The sequence below is a fragment of the Chroicocephalus ridibundus genome, chromosome 6, assembly GCF_963924245.1.
Source record: "Chroicocephalus ridibundus chromosome 6, bChrRid1.1, whole genome shotgun sequence".
In the NCBI taxonomy this organism is placed as follows: Eukaryota; Metazoa; Chordata; class Aves; order Charadriiformes; family Laridae; genus Chroicocephalus; species Chroicocephalus ridibundus.
The window spans coordinates 75622777-75645405 of record NC_086289.1 but is presented as its reverse complement, the minus strand read 5'-3'; the positions used below and the strand labels follow the sequence as shown (position 1 = coordinate 75645405).

The window sequence follows — 22629 nt, the reverse complement described above, 5'->3', positions numbered from 1 at the left end:
CTTTTCGAAACACTGACTCTACGGCTCTGTCCTACTTTCAGTTTTCTGGTGAGCAGTTAGGGGCGATTGGTCTTTTCCACCAACCATAGCACATCAGGTTTCCTTACCCCAAAGTAAGATACAGGCATGGGATGTGCATCTATCTTTGCGTTCCCAATGAAACAGGACAATAGAAAACTGCAGAAATGTGTTTGCTAAATTTGCTTGGGATCTCGTTCTAATGAGAAGAGCTAGTTTGGAGTTCCTTTCCCCGTTAAACTAGTTCTCTTAAAAAATTTGACCCTCTGTAATCTGTATCTTTCTCTCTGTACCCTGATAAAGCTTTCGAACCGTTGGCCAATTCGTACCAAATTTGGTGAAGTGACAAAGGTCATAAAACATTAAGTTCATGCAAAATATGAAAACAGTGACTGAAGAGAAAGATGCAATTAGTGAAGAAAAGGCTTATAAGCTTATTATATTGGACCTCAGAGAATCCACATAGGAAAGTGGAACGGGGGAGAGGAGAGGTAACAACAGGTTATCTTGTTTAGTTTCGCAGCTTAAAAAAGCTACTTGTTTACATTTTTGTTCCTAGATTGTGGTTATTAATTTTACCCCATTGTATATGGCTTATTCTGTGCAGCTGTTTCACTGGGAACTGTTTAATAAGGAAGTATTTAAAAGTGTTTTGCTAACACTGCAAAGTTTGTGCCTATAAAAAGTGGAAATCAAGCTTTCAGAGAAATCCATGAAAAACGTGCAGATGTGTCTAGTGTACTCTCCAAAATGTACAATATTACAAGTAGTACATGGTACTTGTTTAAAGTTCACATTCTAATCTGCTTTGTCGAGGCATGATCAGAAATAAAGACCATAAGAAATCGTTATGAGTTGGGGATCCAGAATACTAGTTTGTCTTTGTCTCAAGGCAAAATATTTATGTGATAGGCCGGAGTAAGGCTGCTTCTGTTTCAGAAGAGAACAGCTCGGAGGTGTTTCTCTTCTACATTCTGTCTTTTACATTTAGCTGAATACCTTTTCATATGGGATGTGACTCTGACTCTGGCATCCTTGACAGAATGCAAGAGAGAGTCAGAAAAATCCTGCGCTACCCAGGTGTGTTACCATTAATCATTTCTCTTCCAGCAGCATGGAGTAAGCAGAGCCCCACAGAACGGAAAGGCCGCTTACAGCCCCTGTTTTCTCATTTATTGATATCCTCCCCAAAACTGCCTGTAACCAGTTACTGCCTGTAAACCCTGAGCTTTCATTCCCAAGCCAGGAAGAGACCAGGATGTTGGGGAGAAAAGGGAATAGGACCATCTGCTTGCTGCAGGGTTTTCACACTTTCTCCTTACGTATTTTGCGATGGCGACTGTTGGAGACAGGGTACTAGGCTGGATGGAAGTGAGGTGTGATCCAGTCTGTCAATCTCTAGGTCCCTGTTTGTTTCAAAAGCCTCCACGTTGCTGCTGTTAAATCTACTGCTACAGCAGTCTCCCCCTGTCCTTTGTTTTCCAGCCTACCTCAGTAATGGCCGATAGGTGTTTCTTTCTTGGAGTGAATGCATGGAGGAGTGTTTAACATGTGAGGAAATTATTGAAGGGAAGTCAGGTGGCAGAATATGAGTTTTGCTGTTAGTGCCCATGGTCCCTTCCACAGCTATGCCTGCCAGGTACCAGGTCCTGTGCATCCTTAGAAAGCTCTACCGGGCTCTGGAGTTTGACCGTTGATGCCTGGAAAGTATTTGGGACTCAAACTAATTATTCTAAGATGCACGTTTCAGTTGCAAGCAAGTCTATGTCTGCTGTTTGAGTCAGCTCTTCTCATGGCTTTCCTGAACCCACCTCTGTCGCAGGACTGCATTCAGTGTTAGCCCTCTACAGCAGTTTTAACACAGCAGAATGGAGGAACTTCTGAGTTCCAGAGCAGGCATTTGCAAACAAGCCATGGTGGTTTTCTGTTGGGTTTTGTTTGTTTGTTTGTTTGTTTTTTAATTATTATTTAAGAATGAACCTTCCTCCCCCCTACCCCCCCCCAAAAAAAAAAAAGGAAGAATGAAGTAGCTTAGGTCACAAGCAGGGGAAAAATGACTTCTTGCAGCATCATTCAATGAGCTACTCGGACTGTGGCACTTCCCCCTCTCATCTTAAACACTCCAGAGCAAGCCCAGGGCTACCTGGAAGGAGGAGGTGGGGGACTCTCCAGGGGAAAGCAAGTCTAGGAGGTTTCCTCCTGTGTGAGTCCTCTGGGTCAGGCACAATGAAAGCTGCTGGTGCTGGCAGAAATTGCTTGCTAACAGGGTAGACAGTTGTGGCCATTCTGCCCTGCTGAGTCCCAAGATTAAAAGGCAAATAGGGCCAAAAGGAGGCAGAGGAGCCCCTGTCTGTTCCTGTTTCTGTGGCAGAGGGAAGCTCAGATGGCCTTGCTGGAAATTAAACTGAGCTGACATCTATCTCTATCACAATTCCTGTCAGCTCGTTAAATACAAGGGCTTTTTCCCCACCTCTTGCCTCATCTTTTATTTAATTCTTTTTCTTGCTTTCCATATGGTGCCTGAATCCCTGAGAGGACATCTCCCTGGGGTAAACAGGTTCAGCACTTGGGAAGGTACTTGCAGCACCAGACTGTCTCAACAAGTAGAGAATAAGCCAAACAATTCTATTGCTGGTACTCCTTTCCCCCTTCTTTTGCACCATGTTTGAGGCCTCTCAGTCCCCGATGAATGACTCGGCATTCAATCTAGAATTTTTTTTTCCAGTGCTGGGCTTATGTTCAAGCATTTGGGAGAACATAAACCATAAATGTTTTGTGTTAATGCTGATGTGTTGTAGCCCACTGACAGCCTCTTGTACCTCACTTCAGAGTTCAGTACAGTAATGTCTGGGTTTCCCCAGGTGGTCAGCGGGTTAGTGACTGGGAGAAATCTGAGTTCTCTACAAAGCTGCCTGCTCCCGCTCACATGAGAAAGTGCTGGAGAATGATGTGAAAGGGATAACATGGCACATGGATCATTATTAGTCAGCTTTGGTGACTCACACTAACCAGTGCAGCAGACACGGCCAGAATTCAAACCGAGGAACAGGAGGGAGACAGGGTGAAGAAACAGCCAACTCTTACATACATGGATGGAAATACATCGCTTGTAAATACCTTAAGTGATCTGTAAATCATGGCACAGAGGGAGGTACTGCTCTGCGAGCAGAAACACTGTAAGGAAAAGCTTGAGAGGTTAGTGGAGAAAAGGACAGCAGGCTCCACTTTGGCATAGGGTCAGATGTGTAGGGGACAACTGGGTTGAGATCACAGTATCTTCAAGCTCCACTGTCATGTAAGCACAACATAGATAACATTGGTGAACCCAAAGACGTAACGGCCTCTGAGGAATGATTGAGCTCATGTCCTGGAAGAGAGCCATGTCCAGCATGTGAACTCAGGATGGTATAAGTCTGAAGCAACAGCATTTATTCAAACATGAAATACATTATGTTCATATGTAATGTATTTCACTTCTTGTCATTTGCAGTGCAGCATTACAGAAGGCTGGTGCCTTTTCAGCAGAGGCCTGCAAATAATTCAGCATTAATGAATAGTCCTTTATCCTGCTTTCTTTTAGAATATTCCTTGCAGTGTAGTAGGGAATGAACTGAGACAGACAATCCCAAACTGCAGTGGACCCTAGGATTTAGTTTACAGAGCTGCCGTGTTCTCTCTCCATCTTTTCCAGACATCAGAGAGGGACTTGACAGTACAGAACAATATCCCGGACAATATGGCCAGAGGAAAGACAGGCTACCAGGATCAACAATCCACGTTGTCATGAAATGATTGTCTATTTTGTTTACCAGAACAACACACAATAGCTCAAAAACAGCTTTGCACCTGCTGTACATTGTATTTGGAGTGTTCTTGAAAATGCATTGTCCCAAAATCACTGCTGTCATGAAATTTGAGTCCTGAATCCTTTAGGCAGTCAAGAGCTTAGCAGCCACAGCACCAACTCTCCCTGCCTTCCTAGAGATGCATTGCCACTCATTTCAATATCATTACCCTGCTTGCCTCAAAAATGGATTGCACGCATGGTTTGGTTCTGGTGTAAGGTACTACAGTACTGGTGTAAGGTACTACTAGTGCCCTCCTGATCTGAGGACACAGGGGCTTGTTTGGCACCCCAGGGCAGCCAGCCCAGCCCTCCCTTGCATTGGCAGAGCTTCCCTGATTCCAGAGTCACCTGAATGCAACAGAGATGAGGCTCTCTGAGCACTCCATTCCAGTAAGCGCAGGACTATCACAGTGAATGTAAAGCTAACTCTCTGGAAGCTTAAACAGAGCTATAAAGGTCCAGGTTTTGATTTTGAAAGTCACCGATTCCTGACCCGGATTGCTCAAGCACAGGAGTAAAGGCTGAATTGCTGCAGAAGCCAAAATCCTTTGAAACATTGCAAAGAGGTGATGGGAAATGATCTCTCATCAATATTAGAATAGAGTTGCCCTGATCCACAAAAGTGCAAAGAGCTCTTTATTTTTATGTGAATAAATGGGGAACTGCTGCCACTCAGCACTTTGCAGGACCAGATATTTTTGTCTGAGTGCGCTCAGCTGTAGCTCACGCAGCTGTAGCCCTTGCTGCAAACAGGCTTAAGAGGCAGCACAGTGCAGGCACTGCCTGGGGAGCTGAGACTTATGACCTACTGTCAGCATTGTCCTGAGTTCATGTGGGGACCTTGGGTCAATTCCTGCAAGAGCTCAAGGAAAGCCAAGCTGAGAGGATCGTGAGCCAGATGCCCCATATCCGTGAGCGCAGGCTGTAATCTCTGTGCTTCCAGTTACCTCCATCTGTGTCTCAAAGATCTTGGATGGAAACCAGCAGCTCTTATCCTGAGATGTTTATGCCCCCCTGCATATCACCTAATATGTGAGCACCCCAATGGTACTACAGCAGGGCTTTCATAGTATCAATCCATATATTAACACCATATGTTACAGGCTTCATACGGGAAAGGCTGGATCTGCACTTCCGCAGTGCAGACTGTTGCCTGGGGCAACGAGACATGAGGGGCTGCAAACCATTTAGCTATTGCCTTCTCTGCGTGATTGTGAGCTGTATGATTTCCAGTTTCCCTTGGGCAATGAATTCTCCACAACTGGCCCTGGATACAACAGCAGTTATCTGCAGTTCCAAGACATAAATACAAGCCAAACAATGCTAACGTACAGCATTTCGATCTGCCTGGCAACAGCTGCTGACAGGATCTGACTCTCCTCATTCAATACAGGCCTTGAACTCCAGAGATTTCATAGGAGTTACTCCCAGTTAACACTGGAGAACCACTTCAAGTTACCTGGAACATGGGAAAGTGAAGAAAATGCAAAACCAGAGACAGTATCTTTTAGTATCTCAGGAGGGTGATAGTTGCCTTTAAATTCCAAGACCTTTAAGGTAGCAACCATATTTTAATTATACATAGGTAGAAGATTAGGCCACAGTTACTAGCATCTCCAATTATTATTATTGCAATATCTACGGTTTAGTTAGGACTTTCTGAAATGTGCAAGTGCTGACAGACAGGTACTGGGGGAAATAGCTGCAGCAAACACATGTAGCTCTAGTAACAATGATAAGTAGAAATGAGTGTGAAGTTCGGATATATTATCTATTAATTATGTATGCTACAACCTTAACATTTCAAATGCATTTTTTTCTGGTATAGAGCTCATATTCTGATAGAATTGCTGTGGCTAGAATTACTATCAGGAAAGTTTGCCTCTTGTTATCAATCAATAATCTTTCACATAAAGAATGACTATAAATATTTCCCCTTTTGAGTCTGAAGTTCAGTATTACTCATTACACTTTGGTTCAAAGGTTTCTGAAGCCAAGGGTTAATTTCTTAAATGATCAATATTGGTGTTTGCATCATAAGAGCCAGAACTGATGACATACATAGGAGCCATACTATTGATCTTGCAATATTCAGAGAAAAGGTTATTTCAAACAGAAATAGCTATAGCCTTAGTATGACCCTGAGCTGAAATCAGGTGCATAACTAAACAGAAAGCTCCCAGCAATTACATGCCCATAGTTGGTGCAGGAAGGCTGCTGGGAAAATCTGATTAATCCTTGTTGCAGTGATCAGCTTATTTTATGAAAACAAAGTTCTTTTTTTTTGTTTAAGAGGAGAGATTCAAAGCTACTCTCACAATTTCATCCATCTCAGATATTTGCACTGTTATCAGCATGTAGTATCTTTTCCCCTAGCACATTGTGGAAGCCAGGAGGCACTTCACAGCAGACTTTGAAGTCACAGTTCAGTCTGAGATAAACTTTTGGGTCCTTTTTTTTCGTAGCTCATGAAAATCCTACTTTCTGGCTTTGTTTTCATCTAGGGGAGAATGCAGTTCCAGCTATGTGCAATTGTCATTTCGAATCATGCTGAATTACAGTCTGGCTATACAGCAGAGCCTTGTGCATAATTGTAGCCTGAACGGGAAGAGAAAGCTGGCAGCCAAATGCACTGTGAGGAGCAGTAGTGTTTGTGCAGAGGCAGAGAGGAGTCTGCCTGGGATGTTCTGTGCCCGTTCCATCCCAGTACCCGCGATAGCAGCTCTGTACAGGCCACACTCTGCCCGTCCTGCTCTTCCCTTCAGAGCTGGGGTGCCACCACCATGCGAGGCTCCCCCAGTCCAGCCGTGGGGAGGAGGCACAATGAAATACAAGCAGCCACCACCCGCTGCGTGCTCCTCCGCCCGGCAGGGTACCAGAGCAGGGCTGCAGCCTGGGGAGGGGGGTGTCTCTGGGTCTCAGGAGGGCAGCCGTGCTGGAGCAGCCTTGTCCACCGCAGGGGAGCAGAAAGCATGTCGGTGCCGTTTTGCACTACGACTTCTACTCTCCAAGTCCCTCCGGGACAGGGTCAAACCGTTTTATCTTCCTTTCTTAGATCAGCTGAAATGCAAGGTGTTACAGAGCTGGGCAGAGAAGCCTCCATCCCTCAAGCCCCTTTGCTGAGGGATTTTTACGGCGCTGCAGAGTTTGGTCCCCAGGAGTTGCCTTCTGTTGATAGGGCGCGCTCCAGCGAGATTCAGGCGGTCCCCATCGCTGCCTCTTCTGCTGAGGAGCCGCTAGAGGGCACAGGAGGGTGCCACCATTTCTCTGTACGAGCCCGAGGGGAGCAAGGCCCTCTCCCTGAGCATGCTGCAATAGCACCAAACTGGGAAACCCTCGAGCAGCACGATTTCAAAGACAGGCGTGGTCTCCAGCGGTCACTCGCCTGTGAGATGGGTACTGAGCCTTTGAAAATCCGGGTACGCAAGTTTAAGCTTTTCCTCCAAACTAGGACATACTATAGAAGGACATCGCTTGACCGCACACGTGTAATTCTTGATCTCTTGAGGAACCATAGTCTAAGTTCTACATAAAAGCCATTTTCCTATTTAGGAGTAAGCACATCCCTTCATTGTAATCTCTAGAAAATAGAGGAAAGAGACTAATCTTATGGTAGCTTCTCTTTCAGCAAATGTGAGAGTCTGTTGTGATTTTGGTAACTTAATTGAACACTACAAAAGCTATTAAAAGCCTTAAACATCTGCTAGGAAATACAAAGACTAGGAATATACCTTACAGGAAAATAAGGCTAGCATAAATACAATTACACTCACCCCCTAGAGAGCAGTCCCACAATACCTGAGCAGAGATGGTGACAGATTCAAATGACACATCAGGTCTGAGATAACCCAGCACATTTAAACTGTAGACCAGGAACAACAGAGAAAGCAGCTGGAAACAACATTACCTGCAGCATAAGGGAAAGAGCGACTGGGGGCCCTCTTAAATGGAGTAGCTGGAGCATCGGGTGTCGGGGTGTCGCGGGGGCCTCGGGTGAGAATGCTCTGGTGGTTAAGGCTGATTAGTGCACTCAGGACCCTGACTACATGCTGCTGCCAAATGCAAAATCTTTTTTTCCGTACAGCCCACATGCTCTAAAATACTTGCCATGTCCACTACCAGTGATATTTAGTAGTCACTGAGCCTGATTTTAAAACTCCTTGTTAGTGTTTTGTTTTTATTTCAACCAATTAGCTCATTCTTAGCAGTTTCAGTTCAGCAGCCTTCACTCTCAGGCCTGCTGCCTCGGAAAGTGTATGTAGTAGTAATTAGCCTGACACAAACAATACTGCAACACCTTAATGAGCAAGACACTATTTTAAAATACAGTATTGAAAAGATGGGGATATCTACAAATGATATAAAATAAAATTGAGAAATACTCTGTGTGCCGTGTTCAAGGCTGCAGCCAAGAAAGGGATATTTCTTGGTATGTCCCCGTTTATCTTCCAGCTTTACTGCAGCAATTGCAATTGATCTTAGACAAATAGTATGAATACCTTGCAATTCAGTTCCTGGCTGAAGATTGTTTTCCTTATGTGTTATTATTTGTATTGAGATTTTAATGTTCATTGGTGTGTTCTTGTAATGTTTCTGACATAATTAAATATATCGCTTTATTTTTTATATAGTTGATTGCTATTCTTGAAGCAAGTATATTTAGAACAAGAGACAGACAGGAAAACATGTGAATTTATGCTTCAAAGGAACAGCAAAGAAAGGGTTAAAGAGGGGGTGAAACTATTATTTCCGCACCTGAAAAGCAGGTCACAATCAGGAGCAGGTGTTATCACCTATAGTGGATAAAGAATGGCTACAGGGCCTGTTCCAAAGCAGCTGTGAAAGAGATACTCGCTGAGAGAAATGCTGTAGAAGGAAATAGAAGAGGCTGGAAGGCTGCATGACACATGGGAGGTGAGGCGAGGCTGGCGAGGCATGTGGGTGACCCAAAGGCTGTTCTGAGGACTGAAGCTTGTCTGCTGTGTGGAGACCTAAAGGGTGCGTGCTGAAGGCCGAGAGGATGCTGGAAGGCTACATGGGAGACCTGGAGGCCAGGTGGGTGGCTGGAAATTCACGTGTTGCGTGGACAGGCTGGAAGCCTGATCTGAGTCCAATGTTATCAGCTCACATGGCTCAGAGACTTAAGAAAGAGTTATAATCAGTTTTAAGAGATCCTATGGATATTCTGGAGCCCAGGGAGGCAAGCAACGATTACCGTTTCTTTACCATCACATTAAACAATTAGATTCTCTTTCAGTCAGAGTGACTGCAGATAGTAATTTTGTGGATTCAGTTGTTAACCTAGAGCTCTCAGAGCCTTCAGGGCTATAGGAGGTGGAGGAAAGAGTAGAAATTGATGTAACGTTATAGCATCTTAAAAAGAAGCAGTATTTGAGAAGGAAGAGAAGAGGCTGTTTACTCTGAATGTCTTTCTATCACTTAAGAATTAATTTGAGTGTTAGGCTGGATGGAGGTTGGCTCTAATATGTTCTCCTGGGTGCTGGCTTTCTAGCCATCTAGAAACACTGGCTTGGTGATCAGGGTGGTGCTTGAAGTCTGCCTACGGTGTTGCTCTGCTGGAGTGTGGGCTCAGGTAGCACAAAAGTCCTTGTGGTAGGAAAGAGCTCTGCCAACTGTCTGTGTTGGTGCAGCAGCAGTTACACTGGGAGCTGGAATCCCTCTTAAATCAATGCAGACTCCAGAAGGTGTGTCACCTATTCAAATCCACTTCTTTTAGTGGTGCCTCCGTACTGGTAACGCATGGTTCAACCTTCTGTGATGCCCATTTGCAGCATGCCTCTGTCAGTATCTTTGAAGCCGTGCTCTAAGTACGGCTGACTGAAAAGGGTGCTCTGCTGCTGAGACGGTGCTGGCAGATATTTCTGGTTTGCGGAGCGCATGCTGATCTACATCAGTGTTGCTAGAGGCCTTTGAAACAAGGACTGAATGCCCGCTGTCCCCAGGTGGTAGCAATGCAAGATTGGGTGTTGGATATCTCTAAGAATCAAAAGTCTAGTGTCGACTGGCCTATATTTGGGGCAGTTAGGAGGCTGGTATGCCACTTGAGCCATATGCCCTGGTCACTTTGAGGTCATGTCAGCAGTCTCGTATGTTAAGTCTGACGTGGTTTCATTCTTGACAACAGAAAAGTCCTAATTGTGAACCTACTGCTTTTAGCTGCTTTCAAACTGTTTTACTGCTTTAAGCAAAACATCTTTGCATTTAGAGATTCCCCTCAGTATAAACCAATTTAATGGGCAGTCAAGCCAGTGATAGAGGTATGGATATCTGCTTTAGTACATTCCTCCTCAAATTTTGGTTTTTGTGGGGCAAAACTTTATGTGAAGTTATTCCTGTCCCACCCCCCCCACCAAGCCTTCTTCAGATGGTTCTCAGATGCATACTAAAATTAAAAAAAACACAAAAAAATTTCTTAAACTGTATCCTTCTATTGGCAATTAAATGGGAGATTGTCTATTTCGTGGGAGTAACAATCTCTCTGTGGTGCCAAAGTGCTCAGCTGAGAATCGCTGGAGAAGTACAAAGCATTATTTAATGCTATATTCCATGAAGTGGACTTATGCCTATTGGGACTAAGGTCCATAAACGGATGTGGGATTTAGATACATTTTATTGAGTTAATCTGTGCTGGTCAGCAGAAGGCACTCGCAGTGGGGTTTCCTGGCAGACTGAAGAGGAATTTCGTGTCTCATCAGAACACTGATGAGAACAGAACTCAGCTTTAGGCAATTGAAGTCTACAGTGCTGTTGGAGTCAAAGCCTGCCCTTATTTTATGTTGGCCGAAGATCTACCCTTGTGCATGCAGTGTTTGGCACATCCCAACGCAAGAACGCTGCATGTCCTGAGAGCAGGACACCTGAGTCGACGGGGAAGGTCTTTGTGCGTTAGTGTGATGTTGCAGAGAAACCCTCGCTCTGACTCTTGTAGGAGAGGTTCTCTCAGATGCAGCGCTATGCTGTTCCTGCACCTGAAGCTGACTTACAGACATCTGTTTTACTGTGGGGATCTACTTGCCTTTTAGTAGATATCTTCCCTCAATAATTTTAGGCTTGCTGCGAAAGGAAATGAGGCTTTTATGCTCGTGCTTTGTCTGTCTATCCCAGCTGGCTCTTTTCCATATAATTTTAGCAGTTCTTGCCCGGTTTTGACAAAGGAATGAAACTCTTGGTTTCCTATAAATCTTGTGAAAATAGGTTGTGATAGAGTCGGTCATTAATTTACCCAACTATTAGACAGTACAGAATCAAGACAGCGTAGGGTGACAAAAACTAGTAATCGTGCTGGCTGGGGAGGAAAGGAAGACGGCTGGGGTGTGGGTGTGTGTGCTGAGGCAACGTCCTGGCCTTGCCGTGCCCTGGTGCGTGATGCAGTGCATGAAGCGTACACGTGATGTGTGCTGATGCACATGCTAGCAGGTTATCCATCCCTTTATTTTTCTGGTACACACCAGTCTCTGGTGTAACTTGGGAAATCACCCTGGAGATTGTATCTTTCTATAACCTTAAATCCATTGCAGATGATGGCTTAGAGACAAATCTGGAGAGAATAAACTGGGCATGGCTCCGGGGTTGAGGCTGTGGGTGGATGTGAAGACGGAACAGCTCTGCAGCATCAGGCATTGCGCAGGACAAATCCCTACTGCCCGGGTGCAGGTGGGTACAAGTGTCGAGCTGCCCTGTGTGATGCACGAGTGGGCTGCAGCCTCTCATTTGCAGGTGCCCAGCATTGAGAAACTACCTGGTGGGCAGGTCCTTCAGGACAGACCTCTGGTTTCTGACAGCAGTACTGTCCTGGGGAAAAATAAGACCATATACTTCACGGTTGTCACACCAGAAGGAGGAACTCCTCTTTGATTTTATCTTCAGTTCCCTGGAAGGATGCAAGCCTTGCCCTAGGGGATGTGAAAGGAGAGTGTGCGATCTGTATCTGCCAGCTGAGAGCCCAGTCAAAGCCTTGGTGTTCAGAAATATCTAGATGGGAGCTCCTTTTACCTTGTGAACCTCAGTGCACAGACATGCAAATAGGAAAAAAATCAATAATCCCTGAAGCCCTGCACCCCACTCTACAGAGTAACTGATGTTGAGTGTTTGAGAGATGGCAATAAAACATTAGAAATGCCTTTACTGTACTTTGTAATGTGAGAAGCTGTTTCTTCCTGTTTGGCTAACATTTGGCTGGTGTCCAAAAGCCCTGAGTATCAACAGCCCTTGTGATTCTTACAGATCCTATTTTTATCCCTGTGTCTTTCTGGGTCTCCTTTATCTGCTTTAAGTTATGAATTGCAACAACAAAAAAATGCTGCTTCCGTCAGGGAATGTGCACAGCTGCTCCTCAGGGAAAGAAGCTGTCCTGGTGGTCTTGGCTGCTGTTCTGCACTGCCAGTGCCTCGGTGGTTGGCTGCGGGGAGAAAAAGAACAATGCGGTGCTCTGGATGTTAGCAAGAATCAGGGGTACTGTCACACTGGAGGTGACTCAGTGTGTCACATTCCCTTCTTAATATCCAGAGACTTTCTTTTCCAGCACTCGTGCTGCTGCTGGAGGGCAATGGCACAAAGATTGTGCCTGTGCATCCCCCTCTCTCAGCGCTTGCATGTGCCGTGGTGATCATGGTCTTTAGGGGTTTGGGAGAATGGTGGCCTGACATGCCCAGTTATGGATTGCAACCTTCTCTGGGTTACCCGGTATCTCTCATCTGTTCCTTTTGCATTTACTCGTCTTTCATTTTCTTCCCCTGGCTCTTTAAGCCAAGAGCTATGTCTTGGGTATGTTTCACACAGAAAAGCTGTTGGCCTCACTTGGGTCTTTAGGTATTTTCATGATCAAGACTGGAATAACTTTGCATCCAAGCCTAAACCCTGGATCTAGCTGCTCTTTACCCCTCTGCCAGTTACAGATTGGTAACTTTGGGAAGCTGTTTGTTGATCTTGCCAAGCAGATGCCTGGCAGGACAGAAATGCCTTCTGTTCTTGCTGATGTGCACTTAGCTGCAGAGGTCAAGAGAGCCAGGTAAAATAAACCCTGCAGGTGCAGCAGCAAGTCCTGCCCACTGCTTGGCCTCTGAAGGTTCCACTCATCTCCTGATCTCTTGGGCAGCGTCTCTAATTCAGCAGTGATCGAGATGGCTTTTTTTTTTTTTTTTTTTTTTAAATAATGATGGTAACGGTCCTTGGTTAGCCCTGGATGTCTATACAGCTTTGAAATGGCAACAGAAGTTCTTTGTGAGGTTGCTTTCTGACCTTCGCTATACTCGCTCCTGCTTTTGGCAGCTCGTGTGGGAGTAGATGTGCACCAACAGTGGCAGAGTTCCTGTTTCCCACTGCTGAAGGTGACCAAAAATGTTTTGCTCGTCAGTTAAGAAATCACTTTAAGCAGATCAGTGTAATGAGATTCTGAAGCCATATGGCACTGGAATTAGTGCCTTCTAGTGCAGTGACTGCATGCTATAATTCTAACGGTGCTGTATGCTACAAGTAATTTCAAGAGCAGAGAGATTTTTTTCTTCTGCTCATTCCTTTAACTCCTTGGGGCTTAAAACAATGCCTGGGATGTAGCCCTTTATTAAAAAAGGAGGAGGAGGGAATCTTGGTCTGCTTTTTATTAGTTGGAAGAAAATAGATGGAAGTTAATAGAAAAGACTATTTTCCATTTCCTAGCTGAACAGTGGAATGGATGTTACCTGTAACAGCACTAAGTGTGTTCTGAAAATAAACCTTCACGTCAAGCTGCTGAAATGCCTTGTGGCTTGTCAGATTCATGATTGGGATAGTGGGGAAGGCAGAAAGAAGGTCATGGATCTGTATGCAAAAGGAATGGTGTGTTTCAGCACAGCTATGGAAGAATGGTTCAAACTTCAGATAATGCATCACCTAAAAAATAGGAAAATGTGAAGCTGGAGGTTCAGGAATGAAACATTGATTTATTTTTTCCTGTAGCTTCTATGTACATCAATCTTAATAGCAGCGCTGAATTTAGATTACTTATTTCTCAGCTGTGTAGAGTACTACCCAGAGGTGCGGGGAGCTGCTGGTCTTCATGGATAGATTAGGTATCTCTTGCTTATCTCACTGGGGTGGGGTTTTTTGTTGCTGTGGTTTAAAATCATTTGTGGACAGGAGAGGAAATTTTTGAGTCTTGTCTACTAAACTTTCTTGATGGTTCTTACAAGTGCCTGTTGGAAGGAGAGGTCTGTTTCCCCTCAATTGTTTTAGTGATATTGTGTGGGAAGTTGCCCAGGGAGTGTTGTACGTTATTTTCTAGCTGCCTCACTTAGACCTGCAGGAGAAGCAGACCTCTCGCCCTTCTTTCTCTGACACATAAATGCTGTGCCCAAACTCAATTGTTGACTCTTCACAAGAAATTACATCCGTGGTGCCCAGCATAATGGAGATCCAATGTATTTGTTGCATGTTTCATCTTTAGCAGTGATACCAACCATCGGAGCACTGCTTTTTGGGGCAAAGCATATTATTTCATGAGGAGATATATAGGGCTTAAACTGGTTTAACTGAGTTGACTTTAAATCTGTGGCAGTCCTCTGGCCGTACGGTAATGACAGCAAGCACCCTCCAGCAAGCTCCAATTCCAAGGTGAACCAGTATTTCTAATGAAACTAGGAGCTACTGCAGTTCGTCAGGCTGTTTTGGTTAATGACATCTGAGGATATCTGGGTGGTTGGTTGGATTTTGTTTAGATTTTTTTTTTTCCATTTCTGATGACAGTTTCTTACATTTATTTACTTGCTTATTCATTGACAGCTCAACCCAGATGATGTTGCTAGGCAATGCTGCCAATTCACGAGCTGAAAATGTCCTCTTCCTTAGCTTTTCCAAACATTTCTCTACGGTTGTCTGGAGCAGCAGGAAAGTAACTCCCTTCCATTCTGTGTTATTTATGGAGAAGAGCCAAGGAGGCATGCTTGCCATTTTCTCTACCTGCTCCCTCCACTATACTCTTCTGCATGCGAAGAACAGTACCTTGCTTTCAGCCAGACTGATACCCTTTAGCTAACAGGGGAAAATTGGGAAGAATCGATTACCCACACTGAGTGCATGTTTGGTAACACGTTACACAGAAGCATTCCTGCACGCCAGCCCTTGCCGCAGCTCCTGTGCACCTACATCCAGGGCAGTACAGCAGAGGTAGTTTGTGTAGTAGGAAACAGCACAGGTCTCCTAGTGCTCTGTGTTAGGGGTTTCTGATACGTGCCAGGAGAAGCTAGCCCAGCTGGTTGTGAAATTTGAATTAAATGAAACTTTCAGCAGAATAAACAGATCCTTCGGTGCGTCCATCCATCCTAGTCCTTGCAGCACAGCGCTCGGTCCCTGAGGGAGACCTTATGTGCCCTGTTGCTAAATGTGTAGCAGCTACAGTCAGCTTATTTTTGTCTGGAGCTGGGTGGTGGCAGCAGTACCCCGGGCATCAGGGATGTGTGTTTAGCATTGTAACGGATCAGTGTTTCCTAGGGAAAGACTGAGACTTCGATGATTTTTAGTTAGTTTCCCTGGTGTGTGCTGTGGCTACCCATGCTTCGAAAGCTCACACCTAGGGCAGATTTCTGCTTGCATCCCACTTCCAGCATCGTCTCCCCCTTGGAACGGAGTGTCTCACAGATCCTCCCGTTGCTAAGCCACGTGGATACCGGTGGGAACATCGTATGCAAGGGAGAATGACAGACAGAAGTGTATTGTCACAACTGCTGGATCCTCCTCCATTGTATGTCTATGTATGTGCAAAGTTGAAGTGCAATTATTCTGTATATGTCAGACATACGCATGAACATATTGTCAGAAAAGCTTATTTTTCCAAGGTACATCATGTTTGCTTTTGTATGGAAGGACACCTTGAGCCCTTGTAATGAAAGAAAAGAGGACGGAAGAAAGGCTTTAAGATAAAGCTGCTGGGTTATGTTTCTAGTTTTCTTATCTCGTGATGAAAGTTTTCTACAAATTAATTCTGCCTTCTGTGCCACTGCTCTCCCTATCTGCAAAATATTGCAGTCCCCTGGGGATTTCTCTATGGAAGCTCTAATAAATATTTTACAAATGCTAATTAATCAGGTCACCCAACAGCTCAGTACATCATTGTCCTCACTTTGCAGGCAGGGTTTTGGCAAAGGCAAAGAGCAGGAGGATGACGAGCTCTGTGCCGTGCAGCAAATTTGGGGGGAAAGGGAGTACAAATCTTTAAAAGTGGAGATCCCCTTTATAGCTTCCTTTCATCCAAAGGAGTGGTCCTGAGACTCACTGCTTCCCAGGCAGCTGTTTTACTGCATGGTCAGTCTGTGTGTGCTGGGTTAGGGAGCTGAAGCAGCTCGCTGTGTGGTTGGGGAGCAGCGGAGCTGGCAGGGGAGAAGCTGCAGAGGATTGTGGAATGGGGAAGAAGTAGGGCTGAGTTGACTTCTGTATGCTTCAGCTTACAGGCATTCGTGCCAGTCCCTCTAGTTATCCACCGTTTTAGTAATGGCATCATGTGAGGCTTTTTTCTCCTGGGCATCTTTGTCCCATCTTTGTTAGTGCTCTGATTTGTATTAATTAGCCTTCTCCTTTCCCAGTCCCTGTCTAAGGCTCAGCTGTGATCTGAGAGGGCCATGAGCTGAACAGCACTGGATGCAAGTATGTGAAGTGCTAACAGGTGGTAGTGCTTGAGGCAGAGGGAGGCAAAGACCCTCCTGGCCTGGGTGTAAGACCCTTGCAGGAAGCTAGTTCTGTGCTCAGGTCCCTGCAGCTGAGCACTGGGTTGCAGCTCAGCCCTGATTCGTGAGGTTCTCATTGTACGCTCTGCACTGTCACCAGTGCTGGCCTTGTGCCTGTTACACAGCTCCTGTGCAGTCCCTCCCCATCCCAGGGAAGGCTCCTTCTAATTTCACTGCATCAGGACTGAGTGCTCTCTGCGCGCAGCTCCCCAAGTGCTGGTTTCTTCACAATGCTTTCTGATTGGTGATTTGTATTACACTAATTGTTAAAAGGGAAAAAAGTCAACTTAAACATCCAGCACCTTCAAAGAGAGATTTCTAAATGTATGTTTCGGATCTCTCATTTTGGTGTCAGACTGATGGATCCAACTTCTTTTTTAAAAATTTTGGGTTGGGGGTTGCACGGCTAGTAGAGCTTGTCTGCCAGCAGTATTTCCCTTTTGTCCTCCATTTGCTACTCTGTTCATTTAGATTATCAGATTTTATGAGCAGCGACCGTGCACAGCGGCAGAGGGCTTTTCTGTGCAGTTGCAGCCTCCCAGTACCACTGCCAGACATATGAGTAATTGGTTGAGCAGCTCTGCAGAGCAGTCTCCTTGCACCGTCCAAGCTGAAATGCCGAAGTAAAAAAAAATCCATTCTCAGTGATGAAGAATCATAAATTCATAAGACCGAAAGGGACAAAAAATCATGAAGAAAAACCTTTTCTTAAAGAAAAATTCTTTGTGGTGATATCTGGCATGCTCTTTAAGAGTCATTCTGCAATCTTGCAACGTGCTTCTGGGATCTCTCTTCATTGTCGCTTATAAGAACTTTAAATTAATGATAAGGAAGCCATTCAGGGCATGGGCTGTGCTGAGGTTCACAGCTTTCATTCTGAATGAGGGAATAAAGTAAACTGATATTGAAAGCAAGGAGGGAGAAACAAACCCAGTCAGTAAGCCTATAAAAGTCTTAGCCAATTGCAATGGCGAACATCCTGCTGGCGGGGGTGACCTTGAATGAACTAAGTGGGATAAAGTCACCAGCCTGGACTGACGGCTGAAGAATCAGGCTGGATTCCAGCAAACTGAGAGAGCGGATTCCTGACAAGAGTCTCCTGAGCTGTGGCAATGGCTTCTCGGTGTCGGAAATGTGGACAACAGGTGCCCAGGAATCCACCTTTCACTGCTGTCCGGATAACAGAAGGAGAAATGAAATCTTACCATGATTTTATAGGAGGATGCATTAGGCTGGAGCGCATGGCAAACAAAGGTATGTGCAGCATCTTTAAAAGAAAGAGCATCTTCCTGTAGTTGTAGCTGCATTGCATTCCTAGGAGGCTTGCAAAAAGAGATTATTTTTCTAGTTCTTTCTCTGAGGATTCAGTGGTAAATAAAGACAACTGGCTGGATTTGGATGTTGACTTAGGTATGAGTGCATCATTTGACTTGGCTGTGTATTTCTGGGATATTTGCAGTGATTTGACCTAGAGGAGGTTAAAATGAATGCTAGACTTATTCTGAATAAATGTTTATTTCATTCCGGTATTAGACACAGGTTTGTGTATATGTCTGGAGCAGGTATTTGCTGCACATGTAAAATACCTTTTTGAAATGAATGTGAGGAGATGAGGCAGTGGGCATGATGACCCAGCTGACCCTGTGCTCCTAAATTACTGGGTAGAAGATCAATACCTTTCTCACTGTAAAGATTCTGGTTTCACTGTACTCCTAACAGAAACTTGGAGGAGCAAGCTTTTTGTGCTGCGTGTGAGTCAGTCTGGCTGCAGGGCAGTATTCCACTCTCAGTGGGTTGCTAGTATAAGATGCTGGTATCCTGGCAGTTCGTCCTAATTGCATGTTAACTCTGAAGTGGAGTGATGGCAGTTGAAATCTAGGCTGTTGACTGTTTAGTCGTATATCAAGACTGCTGAATCATAGAACGCTTTTTCTCTGTGTCATTCGAGAGAAAGATTAACCAAGGAGCCCTTTGGCTTCATCTACTCTGTTAACTTGAATAAATACTTAGCAAACCTCAAATCCAGAAATGTACAACACGTTCACTAATACGTGATAAAAAGATCCCTAAAAGCATGCAATATTATTGTACTTTCAAGTTGAATTGCTTCAGCAAAGAGAGTTGCATTCAATCTGGTAAATCGAGAATATTCTGCAGAAAAAGAGGTGCACCAGAAGCAGGTCATCTGCTGGCAGCTACTGCTCACAAACTGGGGTTTGTAGATGCTCTTTAATAGAGCTCTAGTGCACAGTGCCAGGGTTTGAAAACTGCAAAGCCGGTCCATTGTACCTCTGCTTCTGTTGGCCATCTATCCATGCTGATTTTTGGGCTCAGTGCCTACCTATGCGTTGTTGTATTTGGCTGACCTTTCGGTAACACTGATGTTTCCAGTTGCACTCTGTAATGAGGCATTCCGAGTTCAGCGTAGCATGGCAGCAATGTCTGGTATCTGAGTAAAAAACGGAACAGAATTAATGGCAGTTCCTTCCTGAATCTTTGATCGGGGCTTCCAGGTTGCCTACGGCTCTGCGGGTCCATGGGCCTGCTGGAGGCAGAGCTCAGGCATCTGCTCTTCTGTTTCTTCCTGTAGGCAGAGAGGGGAAGACACCGGTAAGAGCTTTGCCATGGTTACCGTTCCCAGGGAAACACCTTCCCTGCCGCTCGCGTTGAGAGATGACCTGGCATAGTATTATGGGCGGAAATCCCTTGGAAAATCATTTTCTTCTGGAGAACAGATAGTGTGTCAACCAGTCTGAGCCTGTTGCCGTTTTGTGAGGCAGAATGCATCTTTGCTGCTTTTGTTTTAAATTCTGTCAAAGAGGCCACAGTAGGGGCAGCAGTTAGGTTATTGCTAGGGACAAGGTGCCTTCAGGTGCACGCATTAGAGCTGTGAGAGCTGTGAGAATACGGCAGTGAGAACTTGGCATGGGCCAGTCATGTTAGAAGGGGGCTAAGGAGCTGGCAGGGTGGCACAGGAATTCATAACACCACCACCTGGCTTCTTTTCTCCTGCCCTGAACTGACTCTGACCTTGTCTTGTTTTGGCCTTGGTTTTATTATCTGTAAAGCAGAAGCAGTGGGGAATTACCTGCCTCCATAAAGAGTGGATCCTTATGATGTAGCTATGACTATCCTTTGAAGATGAGACCAGTTTCCCTTTGCAGTAAGTGCTACATAAACACAGGGGAAGAACGATGATCTGTCCCAGAGAACTCGGGCTCTGCCTGCCCCGTCTTGCTAGTCCTTTGCTACTAGCAAAGACTCACTGACAAACTCCGGGGGTGGACGTGTGCCTTTTTCTCAGGCTGGCTGTGTCTGACCACAGTGGCAATGCAGCATCACGGGTCTCTGGTGTGCTCTGACTTGACTCTCACTTAGGGGTACCCTTTCTGCAATGTAGAGATGCAGCTGGAGCCTTGTTGAGGGCTAATTGGCTAGTGCCTACTCAGGACTTCAGGCAGGCCAAAGTATGAAGCTTTTTTCACATACAGACCACATCTGTGAAGCTCTGTAAATATTCTGTGGCAATTTTATCTCTTGTACTAAATATCATAACTAGAAGAGACAGAAGGCACACAAGTAACTACGGCAGAAATAGAGGCCGTGTGGTTGCAGTCAGGCCTGCAGTGGCCCGCAGGTAGCCTACCCTTGATCAGCAGTACCCCGTAGCAAGCAGTGCTGTGCCAAGCTAATCCAGTTCCTGGATCATGCAAGTTCAAGGCTTCTTTTGAATCAGTGTGATTTGTTTTGATGAGCGGTTAAGAGCGTGGTTCATGTGAAGAGATGAAAATAGCGAACGCTTACAAAAAGAGGGTGCTGCTGTGGGGGCAGTTGAAGGGCACTTTCCCTATGGTGACGTGATGACTGCTCAGAGCTCCACAGCCCTGGCTCCCTGCAACAGGACCTTGCTGTATGAGCTGCCCTAAGGGTGCTGAAGTCCCCTCTGGGGTCTGAGGTACAAATGGTGCTGTTCTGAGTACCAGAGTGTGACCTTGAGTCTCTCTGGGAGCTGCAGCTCCAAGCTGCTATAAGTGACAACCAGGGGAAAGGAGCCCCTAAAAGCCAGGTCAGAAACATGGCAGGGACTCCAGTCCAGAGCTGCTGCTCCTTGTGGTGCTCTCAGTTCCTCACAAAAGAGATGCTGAAGCTGAAAGCAAAGCATAGTCTCTTGTCATGAAATACATCATTCTTGGACAGTGGCTCCTGTGCCTTTTCAGCGCTGACATGACTATTCATGTCACCCAGCTGCTGGTTCACATCTCTTGTGCTTGAGGACACCTCCTGCTAAAAGGGCCCCTTCTGTCCCCAGATGCTCTTAATTAGCCTGCCTTGTGGTGATGCGTGAGTCCTCCAATGGGACCACACAGATATCGGGGCTTAACACGGATGGATGAGCGTTGGCTGATTAGACTATATTTCTGCATGCTGTGGAGCTTGAGCCTGCATGCAAATTTCATATTTTTAAGTGAATAAATGTGTGGGTTTTATCTGTGCTCAAGGCTGGTGGCTGTGTAAAACAGGGCAATGAATCTGCAGATGCTAAGGAGTACGCACTTCATTACTGAGGCTATTCAGGATTTTGCTGTTGCTGCAAAACCAGGCAAGATCCTGCTCGCCAGCAGGATGGGGACCTGTCCTTTTTGCTAACAGAGTATTTCTGATTCTGTCCTTCTGTAGGACAGAGGAATGCTGCAGTTCTGTCTGTCCTGCAATCATGGGCGCTTGTTCTTGGTCCTACTGCTGTGTCTCTCTTGCTGCTGGAAATGAAGAGCAGTTCAGGGAGGAAGAGGGGCTGAAGTACTGGAAATGGTTTTAGAGCACTTAAGGATTTAAAGATCAAAACCAGCTTCTATGGCACGATCTGCAGAAGGAAATCCCATCTGAATGAGATCAGGCTGAAATTTCTCGGATGTTTTGAGGATTCTTCACCTTCAATAGTGAAATAAATGAGAAATGCTTTCCTTTCCCACACGGCTGAACTCTCTATAAAGGTGCTGGTTACTGGGGAAAGTGGCTCTTTCGTGTGAAGCCTGAAAGTGTAAGTGGAAGGTATTTCTGAACCCCTTGAGACTCAGTCACAGTGCCTCCTCCTGTATTGCTCACATTTTTTCTTGGTTTGTTTGCATTCAATATCTATGCTCCTCTTTAATGTAAAATGCTACCTAGGGAACCTGAGATTATTTTTTTCAGCTGGCTCTCACTGCAAAGAAAATAGCTAAAATAAAATATTCTGTTTTCCATAGAGGTTCTCCCAAGAAAAAATCATCATTATCTTAGATGCTGGTGTCTCTTTTCAGCTGTTCCCATTGATATGCAGCCTGCTGTGCTGCTATTGAACAATGCTGAACCGTGTTCACCTAATCGGAAAAGTCCAGAGAACGATGATGGAATTAGGGAAGGCATAGCTTGAGTTCCACTTAAAAAGAGTTTTTAGAGATAAGTAGTACTGAGACGATCAGGAGAACAAATTCTCAGAGGGCAGGTTACAGCAGATGCCTTCTGGGTATTTATGTTTTTCTCTTCCTCCTGTGATACCAGAACAAGAAACAACTCAGTGAAACGGAATAGCATTAAACACGGATAGACAGATTGCTGTAATTGGTAATGTTTTGTTAACTTGTGGGACTTATTACCACAAGATAACAGCTCAGATTGCTTTTTTTGTATTGCCTAAATTGTAGTGTAAGCCAGGGAGAAGATTTCAGGGGAAATGGTGATGAATGTGCTGGGAGGTTGGAGAGCATCTGTGCGGGGCGCTCACCCTGGTTATGCCCACGGAGCTTTATTCTCCAATTTCAGCCAGTTCTGCTGCTTCAAGCCCCACTTAAAGACCCACTTCTGTTGTGATAATATGTTGATCTTGTGTACAAATTGTGCTGCTTCTTTATTATCTGAATCTTGCTGTGGATTAGCCTGCCCGGTGAGGTTTCTAAGTCATCGACTCTCCTTCTTCACCACCTGGTCAGTATCCAGTAGAATTACTGGTGCTCAAGTATAAAAGAATCATAAATAAAGCTTGGTTGTAGCAGCCCAGCTCCTATGTATGAATAT

General features: G+C 45.2%; 1 protein-coding gene across 12 annotated transcripts in view; it reads left to right on the top strand.

Annotated features, from left to right (window-relative positions):
- Positions 1–22629, top strand: part of MCF2L2 (MCF.2 cell line derived transforming sequence-like 2) — a 177734-nt gene that overhangs the window by 4783 nt on the left and 150322 nt on the right. For 2 of the 12 annotated variants that reach the window (XM_063339034.1, XM_063339033.1), the window contains exon 1: positions 17204–17832. The exons of 3 other annotated variants lie outside the window; for them this stretch is intronic. In XM_063339034.1, the coding sequence (XP_063195104.1) occupies positions 17691–17832 (142 nt within the window). In that variant the 5' untranslated portion in view covers positions 17204–17690. Of the gene's footprint in view, positions 1–11519; positions 11540–17203; positions 17833–22629 lie in introns of those variants that run through there. 7 more of the 12 variants (XM_063339024.1, XM_063339023.1, XM_063339032.1 and 4 more) reach the window with 6 other exon arrangements.